Here is a 12,570-nt window from a genome sequence, read left to right as displayed (position 1 = left end):
AATGATGAGAAAATAAAAATGTTTCATATTTCATTTAATAAAGTACAAAAGAAATAGTAATGTCATCAGTTCCCTCATTTGCATACCGACCGAGATTTGCATATAACTGTTTTGTGAAATGAAGTGAAACTTCAAAATGTCATAACTCTTTATTTTACATCCAATTTTGATGAAATTTTCAGTGTTATGCTTGTTGAATTTTTCTCTTTTTATTCAAATCAAGTTTATGTTGGGGTGGACTTGTCCTTTAAAGGGGAATCCAGCCTTGGCCATAAAATGTTGTGTCGGGAAGGAGAAAAATAAATTAAACAGAATGGTGAAAGTTTGACAGAAATTGGACAAGAAATAAGAAAATTAAAGCTGCTTTAAAATCGAGATCACTATTACTATGTAGATTTCAAATTGGCAACTCAGTAAGTAAACTATGACAAGGGGCAAGGACAACTTTCTCATAGGCCATGTACTTTATTATCAGGGATTTGTGGTTTTCTCCAAAGTACCTATTCCCCTGGGGCAGTAATCTAAATGTAACCCTGGTAGTATATTGTTTTATGTCCTGATGAAAGAAAAATATAATTTGAAATAAAACTTTTTGGGAAAAATGACATTTTAGCCAAAATATGTATTGGAGTACATGGAGGAATAGTCCTTGCCATACATCACTATGACATCCCATATGCAGCCAATTTAAAGTCTCCATGGGTATAGTGATTACCAATATTTACAACTTTTAAAAATTCATAACTTTCTTGTTGTTTGTCCTAAATTGTTCAAACTTTCACCTATCAACTTGTCTGATTTTTCCTTTCCTTATAAAAACAAGTTTTTATTTGGGTTGGATTCCCCTTTAATATTTCATGTACCAGTAATACAATACAACAGAAATAGTGAGTGATGTCATCAGTCCCCTGATTTGCATACCGACCGGGATGTGCATATAAATATTTTTTGTGAAATTAATCAAAAATTAAAAATGTCACAACTTATTTTAAATCCAATTTTGATGAAATTTTCTGTGGTATGCTCAGATATTTATGTTTTCATTAAAATCAACATATTGTTGGGGTGGACTTGTCCTTTAAGTATTACTGGAACAAAATCCAGGATTCCATAAAGGTTAGCATTAGATGACAAAGTTACCACCATTGATAATAACTTATATACAGGCCCCTGATGGTTGGTAATCACGCAAGAATATATATTCATCTAATTTGAAGAAGAAATATATCGATCACAAGAGCAAGAATCATAAAATACAGATTATATTTTATTGATTTCTACATACATATAGTAATAATTTCAGTTGTCCCATTTCAGACTTTATCATGCATAGCTTAGACATGATCAAGAAATTATATGAAAAGTACAGAAACAGACATCTGAACATAAAACAGATAAAATCCTTTCAAATATTGCAGTATAAAATTACCCCTACCCTAAATTAATCTATCTACAAAGTAAGATTAAACTTTTTAGGACGATGCTTTGATCAAGACTTCCAAGGCTAGAACATTTTAACAAAAAGATTTATACTTACACAGCTGCACTTAGGAAGTACTTAAACTTGTGCATATTGTAAACATGTATATCATGTATAAAATAAACAGGAAAACATTTATATAATGTTGCTTCAACGGGTGATTTTCAAGTAGAAGTTTATGTTAGTGGTGGTATTGAGAAAACAATTATCAGGTCACTAAACCTAGCTCCAAAGCAGAATTTGAATTATGAACAAATCATTAACATTGATAGATCAACACCAAGTTACATCTATCATAGCATCAACCTTATATCAGGTTTGTTATATGATGGATGTTGTGTTTGGTGTGAGTTTTGCATTAACCAAAACATCAGTGTCCAACACCAAATTAGAAATCATTCATTGATCCCATTATAATGATAATTACCTGGTTATTAACAACACATCTGGGCACTTATATTACTATTTATTCCAATCATGTGAAGCAATCACAATGCCAGGGAAAATACATTTTCACATTCTACCATTCAACACCTGTTTAGACAGTTGCAAAGTAATAAGGGTATGAAGTAGGTCTATTTGTAATAGTATACCAAGACTGACATGAAGTGTACTTATGTTGCATCAAACTTCTTTTCATTGTAACTACCATGGTAACAGCAATGGCTAATCAAACTCAAGCATTTCATGGAGAATAGTGGCAAGTTACAATAATATATATCAGGCAATGACTGTTCATCTTTGCAATAATTTATTTTGAAGAACAAGTCATAGAAACTGTCATTTGCAATATGGAATACCCACTTGGACCATAAACAGACAATTGGAGTTCAAGGTATTATCAATTGAATAGACCTAGTTTAATAATTTCTCAGGCAAAAATGTGAAGTACTGAATCATGTGCGGACACTAGCGACTCGTACCCTGTGATACATGCCCTCTTAAAACAGAGACAAATCATTGTTACTAAAATAAGGCATTTATTGATATACCCTGTTCTAACAAAATATTCATGTTGTAACAAAAATGAACACTTACAGATGTATCCTACGGATATTTTACTAATGAATTCACAAAATTCATTAATAACAATGTCACATATATATATCTGTTGCCATTTTTCAAGAATGGAAGAGTAAAATCAGAAGCAAACCATGATAAATCATCATTTCAGGACTTTTCTTCTTCAAAATGTCATGTTTCATAGATAAGACAATCATCTCACATATTTGTGTTATATACAGTACGACTTTGCACATTGTAATATACTATGAAAGCAACTGAACCTTAATTTAGTTCATTTTTTTTCTTTAAATTTAGATTTTATTGCTTGCTCCATGGACTGAGTTGTGCTTGTTTCCATATATTTCAGGAATGAAAGTTGTATATGATACCACCATTCATTCTTATTAATTCTTTTGTCATTACAAATTAAAAAGAGAGTATTCAGCTCTACTCAATTAACATCTATCTGCTAAGTCCTGAAAAATAATTTGTCAAGTTAGGATGAAATAAAGACTTAAGAGACAAATGTAGCATGAGATGAAACTACTACGGCATAAATGTTTTATCAAGAAATAAAAAACTTCATCTTAGGCAATTAATCATACTAAACATAACACAAAATGCTAGAATATCCTGGTAGAAGTATTACTGCAGGTGGTAAGTTCTGTGTAAAATTGGAATTCATATGTCCAGTCATGCATGAGTGAGCACATATGAAAGATAAACCTGTCGCTTTTCAAGGATTGCAGGTCAGAATTTTTATACCACATTACAAGTGAATTTTAGCATTTTGCGCTATTTATTCCAGAAGTGCTCACTCAGCCATGATATCAAACTACCTCTTGTTTACACAATCAATTAACACTCTTCTGTGGTAGAATCTGATTTTGTTCTTAATAAGAGAGATGGGTTTAGATTCCAAATTAAGGAAAGCTGAGCATTTGAACCCCCCCCCCTTAAAAAAAGCAGATTTGATTACCCATTGAAAGAAGTCTGTGACTCAAGTCATGGCAACAAGGATTGTGATTACAGTATTTTCTGTTCTCAGTCAAGATATAAAGCATACTTGAGTACCATCAATGGGAAAGTTAAAGCATGCAACATATTTGATATTTACTTCACAGGTCATCCTGCACTGAATTATGAATGAGCATGAAAAGTAATGAATCATAATATATCAGTAATATAAACATTGAAGAATTTCAAAGTACCTAAGGCTAAACAGAATATTTACAGTTTCTATTCTACTTTCTTAATTAACATTGCAAGATAACTTTTTTTGTATAAGAAAGATAATGTGTTATTTTGTGCGTAGAGTATATACCGGTACTTCTCATTTGTACGATAATGAATATAGAAAAACATGTGAAAGGCAAAGAAAGGGCATAATTTTCCCATTATTGTTATGAATAAGACACGTTCTGTATTATTAAATTGAACTGGCAGCTCCTCTGATATAGCTTTCATTCTTGCCTGCACAACACAGGCATGCTTCCTTGTATGTATCAGGAGAATCACTGACATTAACATTATCAGTAAATTAGTAATTACAACCTTCATAACTGAGGAGTAACATTGCTTGTCATTTAACAGATGTTGCCTCCTCCTCCCCTTCAGATGCTGTAAAAGAGACACATATGCACCGCCTGCACCAAGCACACTATTTAGCTTACATAGAAGAACATTACCACATGATCACCACATCACCTGAAGCACTGACACAGCAGAACCCTCTCCCTTTTTGGGTGAGTACTTCTTCAAGGTTTATGGAGTCTAGAGGATTTTCACTTTTACAATATATTTCCCTTTTATTAGTACCCAAATATTCGTGTTCTATACAATATGACTGATGAGGGAGGGAACATATGGATGTGATATAAATATTTACAATAATATGTCACTTTGGCATTTGGCTTTATTTTGGAGGGAAATGAAATAAAATTCCAAGTATCAAAGATTAATCTTGGTGTCCATTAAGCAGTAAAAAAAAATCATTTATATATATTGGTATACCAAACTCCTGAAATCTTTCCAAGCAGCTATCACTTATTTTACTATAATTATTGCACTTACTAAAGTTGGAAGTTGATCGTTTACTACCATAATTCATATGAATGGCATGATTATTTCTTCTTTGCTTTCTAATATTAATCACAAACAAAATGCATATCTCTTTAATTAAATTAAACATTTGCTAAATTGTTTTAAAAATATTATCATATAAAGTAAATTAACCAGCAGAAATTATTTATTACAGTGAGCATTTCTTATATGACCCTCTTGTCATACATATACCCTGTCAGTAAAAAGTTATGTAATCACGAATCATCTACCATTATTGCTGATTAGATTTAAGATATTGATCCCCCACAAACCCAAAACTATGTATATTTAGAAAGTTTAAAGTGTTGAATATATTCGTATCTTTATGGAGACTACAATTTTGTGCAAGATTAGTTAATACAGTTTGTTAATTGTCCTGAAAAATATAAATCCTCAAACCTGCACTTAATAAGATGTAAAAGTTCAAATAATGAACCATGCACATTTAATCTCATAAAAAGAAACTACATATAGGGACCTATGTATGTACCACAACTCAGAAAGCTGTACCCTTGTTCCCCCCACCCTTGACCCACAGCCCATGCTCAAGGAGAGTTCCTACTATAATACATGTTTAACATTTTTAATACTGAATTTGGAAAACCATGCAAGAAAATTTGGTCAAATTTAGACAATATGTCTCAATCTATTTGGAATTGTAGTCAGTGAAACACATGAAATAAGAGATCCATTAGGTCATTTTTCACAATACATACATTGTACAAAAAGTGTTTATGTCTTTAAATCCATTATCAGGGCATGACTTTCAGCAAAATTTGTAGGAAAAGTTTCATACAAAAATAAAGGAGAGGGATAAAGGAGTTATCAAGAGGGGCGGATCCAGGATTTCATTTTCCCAAGGTGGCGGGGGTATTTTGGTAGAGTAAAAATTAACACCCCCCCAAAAAAAAAAAAAATTCTCCACACTCCAAATCAATGCTTATTTGACAAGCAAAAAAAAAAAAAAGGTTTTGCTTGCATGACTTATTCCCATAATATTTTTTATATAAGACCTGGATCAGCCACTGGGAGATATACATACAGTTCACAAGTTAATTTCTCTCTACAATGTCATCTCTTGAGTGTGTCTTTGTATCTCCAACTCTTTCCCTTCTCTTCCTCACTCTCTCTCTCTCTTTCTCATTATCCTCTCTTATCTATTTATCAGTATAAGTCTGTTCTTTTCAGTCTTCAAATGAAAATAAAAGCAACATGATTTTTAATGTTTTGATTTAAAATTTGAAATGTGATTTCCAGATCTCTCTCAAAATGAACTTAATTCTTTTTTTCAAAATAAAAATTATAAGTTGCACAGAAAAGAGGTGAGTTGCATGGCGATCATATAATGTAACAATCAAGAATGGTAGATACATAAGAGTATAATGTCCAAAAGAATTGATTTGATTCTTCAGCTGCTTCATTTAACATTGAGTTTTTCCATACCTAACTATATGGCCTTCTGATTAGTCTGATTCCAGAAAGTCACGAGTTCAAAAAGAAGAGCCAATGTCTGTCACGCTGCTAATGACATTAGATTTGATTGATTCTAGATCCTCAGATAATATCTAGAATGAAGATGGCTTCTCTGTGTAAGTGATGTATTCTTTGAGAGGCTGAGGGAGGTTCAAATCCTTGACTTGATTCTGTGGGGCAGTCGGGCCAAGAGAAGTGCGAATCTGATTTCTGCATAGACTTATTAGGCTTTCTGGGTTTGCTATGAAAAATAAGGAGAAAAACAGAAAAATGATTTTATGGGGCACTAATAATTGCAATTATTTACTCTTAATGCAAACAACATCTTTTTAAATCTAGTTAATTTCTTTCGCACTTCAGTTTAATGTGTTAAAGTAAGCCATATTGTACACAAAACTGGTATACATTTAGAATTGATTGATATTGATAATGAATGATGAATTAAAATCACATTCAACACTTTGTAAAACAGCCTTTCATATGGACTAGGTAACAAAAAGCTTTAATAATTAGCATTTAATCATAGGATTAGTGAAAACAATTAATTGCATTGACTAATGTGTACAATCAACCATGAAAATCAATTGTAAAAGTTAAGTCGCTATTAAAGCTTTGAGTTACCGAACCCTAATCTATGTTTTGGTACCTAACAAGAGCGGAAAAGGGTACCCTTTGTTTGATGCTTCATTATATTGTGTTATAACTTATAGTGAAAATAAATTGAAATTGAAACATTGACATACTCATGAATGTCTGTAATAATGTATGTGCACTGGACTCTTTGTCTACAAGGTCAATAGGCTTCTTAGATTGCTTGTCTCTTGCATGGATGTCAGCTCCATTACATACTAATAAATGCACTAGTTGATCACAATTGACTGTAGCGGCAACATGGAGAGGAGTCTGAAGGTCTCTCTTTCTCAATGCATTTACATTCGCACCTGTGAATCAATCAAAAGGAATATTCAGTAATCGGATAACCCCAATATGATACATGGATTGACCTTAGACCTTTTGACCTGAAAACCAATAGGCTTCCTGGGATCCTTGCTAGTATCATACACACCAACTTATATGAGCCTAGGTTAAGTTAAACTGAAGTTATCACATTTACAAGGACTAAGAAGGGTAAGATGAAAACATGTCACTGTGACCTAAAAATCAATAGGCTTTCTGGGATCCATGATAATATCATTCACCCAAATTATATGAGCCTAGGTTAAAGGGAAATCCTGCCTTGAAAAATTACATTTTAGCCATGTTATGTATTGGAGTACATGGAATAATAATAATGATAATAGCTGGATTTATAAAGTGCTTTTGCCTTAGGATACAAAGCGCTTCTATTATTACCCCGGCTCAAGCTCGAGCTACTGTCACCAGCGCTAAGTGCATGCAAGGAAATACTCCTGCTGGGGACCCATTCACCTCAAGTGCAGCACAGTGTGGAAGAGTAGTCCTTGCCTTACATCACTATGACATCACATAAGTAGTCAATTTGAAGTCTCCTATTTTAAAGTGATTACCAATATTTACAACTTTTAAAAATTCATAACTTTCTTATTATTTGTCCAATATTGTTTACACTTTCACCTATCAACTTGTCTGATATTTCTTTTTCCTATAAAAGAAGTTTTTATTTGGCCTGGATTCCCCTTTAAGTTAAACTGAAGTTATCGCGTTTAAAAAAAAAGTTAATGGACGGACACCAAGTGATAACCCATACATCCCGTAGGACAGGCGTATTAAAATGATGACTTACGAGACAAAGAATTTCCTGATTTAAGGGAGAATACAAAGGTGTACGCATAATTGCTCAGTACTACAAAGTCAGAAAACATCATTAAAGATGGACATACTATTAAAGCTTTTAGACATGCACTCAGAGTAAAATCGTATAATAATAGATATCAGTATGTCCCTTATACATACCATTTTCAGGAAATAGTGTATGTCAAAAAATAGATCCATCCAAGCATGCAGATTTGTATTACTGGAGGAAGAAAGGTTTGGAAGCTAAATAAACATCTTTCTAAACAAGGATTAGTTGGTTTTAGCAAAAGCTGTCCTGAATGGTTGAAAACACTTTCTGCAGAAAGCTTTTTGTGTATCCCTGTAAAATCCTTTGAAACCACCTAAAATCCCTTTTTTTTATTGAATTCGTATTAACAAGGGCCTAAAACTCTCTTCCCTCTGCATATCTATGGGTGTTGTGGGTTGAGCTAAGGAGCTCCTCTGATAAACATACCTGATGATATTAAAGAAGAAGAACATTCTTTGCTTGACTTTCCACATGCTGCATGAAGAGGTGTCCCATAGTAAGGATTTTCACCATTTACATTCCCCCCTTCATCAACTAGTAAATCCACACATTCATGATGACCTGTTAACAGTAAGATATACAATCAAACTTTTTAACATTTCAAATCAAATCCCAGCAAAAAATTGTAAATCTTTCAAGTTCTTTTCAGGATATAGAATGAATCAGAATTAGGCTTTGTAAGAATATTAAGGCATGGTCACACCGCCCGAGCGTTGTTGGAGCGGTAGGGAAGATGGCCGAATTTCGCTCACAAAATTGGGGAAAAAAATCGAAAAAAAAACAAAAAAACAATCAAAATCGAAAATGGTAAACGGTAGCGAGCAGTGATGATTTTTTTCTCTCCGCTCCACAACCACTCAAACAACGCTCGGGTGGTGTGACCATGCCTTTACATTGAAAAGGTCTACTGCCAAGGGGCTCTATTTAGATGCCATATATTATCAATGAAAATATTAATGACAACCTCCCCCCAAAATAAATTAAAAAAAAAAACACCTGAAATGTTCAGACTGAACAAACTTTGTGTTGTGAATGTGACTAAAAACCAAACCTAATATTTTTGTTACCACATAATCAACATTTCTTAAGTAGTTTCTTCCAGATGCCCCAAACTTCCCTTTTATATTTGTCTTATCATATCACAACAGCTCTCAACTCATTCCGAGGTAATATAAAAACAGCAGTAAAGATAGATTTTCACAATAATAGACATGACTTCTGATCTTTCCTTCCTTTTTTCAAACACCAACAGTGATACAGGAAAACAGTTTCATACATGTTAAGAGTATGATGTACCATAACTTTAATCAAGTATAGGAAGAATTTTTCATGAATATTTTTTTGTTATTTCATTTTTCATCGATTGATAAGCCTTGATTTGTGAATTTTAAGAATTTTTTTTCAGACACATTAAATACCAGTGATTATTTGCTAGTATAGGCCTACTTTACGGTAACAAATTCTATCATAGGCTTACTTTATTGTAACAAATTCTATCATTCAATCAATCATGATCTGCATTTTTATTTCATTTTACAGCAATGATTATTACTAGGTTATTGGATATTACACATTCCACAGTATATTTATTTCTGAAGAGTAAAATTCAGGTTTAAAATGAATGGCAAATTTCAAATTTTAAAGCAATATTATCAGAATGAAAAAAAGAAAGAAAAACCATTATTCTTCATGTTTTTTATTCAACAAATGATGCAGAGTATTGCCTTTTTTTCTTGCTATGAATACTACCTGATTTGATACAGACTGATTACATCATACCTGCTACTGCAGCTGCATGCAATGGTGAAGGACAAGATTCATCTTCAACATTGACTTTTGCCTTCCAATCCATGAGTAATTTAACACAATCTTTGCTTCCGACACTACTTGCTAATGACAAGGGAGTCTTCCCATCTGAACTCATTGCATCAACCTGAAAAGAAAATTCAAGTTTCCATCTCTTTCACCATATGACAAAACATTTCTTTTATGTACCATAGACATCTCTAGCAAAATAAATAATTCATCTTGGCGAATGAAGACGTCTCAGTACAATCTTACTGGAAGAGATATAAGTTCATTCATTAATTCAAGAAGATTGCATCACTTTCACAAGAGTAAAAAATTTCAGTAACAATTTTGCGAAGTATCCAGACAAAGTGACAAACCAATCACCCTGAAACTAGGGGATGTTGCAGTAATCTCTTTTCGGCTGCAGAGACATCTCTGACAACATCTCCTTAGGTGGTGATGCTGCAACCACTCACGGTTACAATGACATACATGTATGTACAACAACATATCGCAAGTCTGCAACTGAAATGCAGTTGCAGAAAAATGTCTCAAAATGACTCAATCCTTGACTTCAGAGACATATCTTTGAAAAATTTTCTCTACAGCTGATGAGAAAGTTGTAGATACCTTCTAGAAAGTTATTTTAACTCTAAAAGAGCCAGGTTATTTGGACCCCTCTCCGCCCCCCCCCTGAGATCTCAGCCTTCAATTGCGCGAGCGCCGCAAAATTCGCACAGTGGCAATGTGTGATAAAATCTACAAGGCTGTATGGATAATTTTTTAAATAAGATTTTTCATTTAATGAATTATGCTAATTTATGCATGAAATTAAACATTTGTTTGTATTAACTATCATATGGCCCCAAAACTGCTAATTTTTTTATTCATAGTCTCTTTGTAGGATCCCAATCGAATGCACTTCATATTTGGAACCAAAATTTTTCAAAAATGTATTTTATTGTTTTTTTTATTTCTTATGTATTTTTTTTTCGACTTTTCAACTTCTATAGTTTTTTCAATGGAAATTGTTGCAGACTTAATTCTGATCATAAACAAGACAAAAATAATCAAGTTCTTGAGCAGTTTTGGGTCTGACATGCATACACAATGTTGCATAATTTCATAACTGCGTACTTGGGCATCGCAAATTTTGTTTCAAACATTGTGTGAGATTTGAAAGTAAAAAGTCAGCGAGTGGCGCAGTTGAAAAATTTTGCTCGGCGGATTTATTTTGAAAAATGTAGAGGGGATGAAATCTGCCCCCTGGGCCTTTTAGGGTTAAAGAAGATGTTGCAGAGAATGTATCTGCAAATAGTTGATACTCAAGCTCAGTCAACTTTTGACAAAGTGGTTTCAAAACAAATGCAAAACCATTTTAAAAGTTTGATGGTCAAATAAAAAAGAATTTCTTCAAAAAAATATATACTGTATTGAGAATGTGATAGCACTAAATATGCTTAGAATATGTAACAAAAGTCATTTTATAAGCCAGTTTGTACATGTAGTTAGCCCCCATGTCCCAAATGACAAAAATTTCTCAAGTGTTGCCATGTCAGGCAATTCTCAGGAAGTTTCATGTCAGGTTTTCGATTTTGGTACAAATTACCTTTTTTGCACAAGCTTAGTTTTTATCTACAATTTGGCTTATCAGTGGGGCCAAAGTTCATTCAGATTTTCTATATTGCTCATCATAGAATAATCTATTTTGGGTTAATTTAATAACAAATATAAATAATTTTTTATTCATACTTTGACTGATCTGTATTTTGCAAACAGTATTAAAGAAGACCTAGAGGTACTTACACTGGAAGCACATCTGCAAATAATGCTCATCCTATTAAAGAGGGTAGGTCTTATCTGTTTATTTAACAGATTACAAATAAAAGGGTCACTAGAAATTCATGAGAATTTTAATTCTAAGACTAACACCGGTATTATAAGTGCAGGAATCGCTAACTGCTAATTTGTACTGGTATTGATATTAACGCATAATGCTCTTTAATCAATGGTGGACCAATGTACTTGTAATGGTACTAATTCTTTTCATGGCAATTTTTAAGAGTATCTTATTTCAAATTTGTTACCATCAAGCCCAAACACCCACTGAATTGAAACATTCAAAAGAATTTGAATAACAGATTCACAAAACAAAGAAAATACAATGTTCTATGTTTAATCACGCATAAAACAAAAGGGTAGTTGAGAGTAAAGAAGAAAAGACACCAAAGAGAAACATATGTATCCATTATAAATGTGAATTCACCTTCATTAATCAAACAGTACAATGTTTTTGTGTAAAATCCCTGACTTTCAAAAACTAAGTCTGTGTCCAACTTCATTCAGGCAAGACAAAAAGGAAAGAGATACATGTATTGCCACACTGTGACTGAGACTTTGAAATATGTTTAGGGTGGGATATAAAAATCTAAAAAAAAAAATGAAAAAACTTGGCATCCACCTTCCCCAAATTTACACACAAAAAAATAAAACAAAAACAAATACATATGTACAGGAAATTAACATAACAGGAGTTCAATTGACATTTAAGAAAAAAAAACAATGGCCCCCAGCCTATATTAAAGGTCAAGTCCACCTCAGAAATATGTTGATTTGAATCAATAGTGAAAAATCAGACAAGCAAATACTGAAAATTTCATCAAAATCGGATGTAAAAAATAAGTTATGACATTTCAAAGTTCCGCTTATTTTAAACAAAATAGTTAAATGAACGAGCCAGTTACGTTCAAATGAGAGAGTTGATGATGTCACTCACTCACTATTTCTTTTGCTTTTTATTGTTTGAATTAATACAATATTTCAATTTTTACGAATTTGATGATTAAGACCTCCTTGCCTGAAGCACAAATAATGGAATTCCACATGTTCAGGGAGG

At 32.7% G+C, this 12,570-nt stretch overlaps 1 protein-coding gene across 1 annotated transcript in view; it reads right to left on the bottom strand.

The window, feature by feature from the left end:
• Window positions 1-1,254: 1,254 nt before the first annotated feature.
• The window catches only part of LOC121410411 (ankyrin repeat and SOCS box protein 13-like), a 35,087-nt gene continuing 23,771 nt past the window's right edge, over window positions 1,255-12,570 (bottom strand). Inside the window, exons 4-7 of the mRNA XM_041602485.1 lie at window positions 9,663-9,816; window positions 8,310-8,444; window positions 6,805-7,002; window positions 1,255-6,302 (exon numbers count right to left, since the gene is read on the bottom strand). Coding sequence (XP_041458419.1) covers window positions 6,154-6,302; window positions 6,805-7,002; window positions 8,310-8,444; window positions 9,663-9,816 — 636 coding nt within the window. The 3' untranslated portion in view covers window positions 1,255-6,153. The remainder of the gene's footprint in view (window positions 6,303-6,804; window positions 7,003-8,309; window positions 8,445-9,662; window positions 9,817-12,570) is intronic.

Source organism: Lytechinus variegatus, chromosome 3, assembly GCF_018143015.1.
Source record: "Lytechinus variegatus isolate NC3 chromosome 3, Lvar_3.0, whole genome shotgun sequence".
Classification (NCBI taxonomy): Eukaryota; Metazoa; Echinodermata; class Echinoidea; order Temnopleuroida; family Toxopneustidae; genus Lytechinus; species Lytechinus variegatus.
Note: the sequence above shows the minus strand (reverse complement) of the source record. Positions and strands in the feature narration are given on the sequence as shown.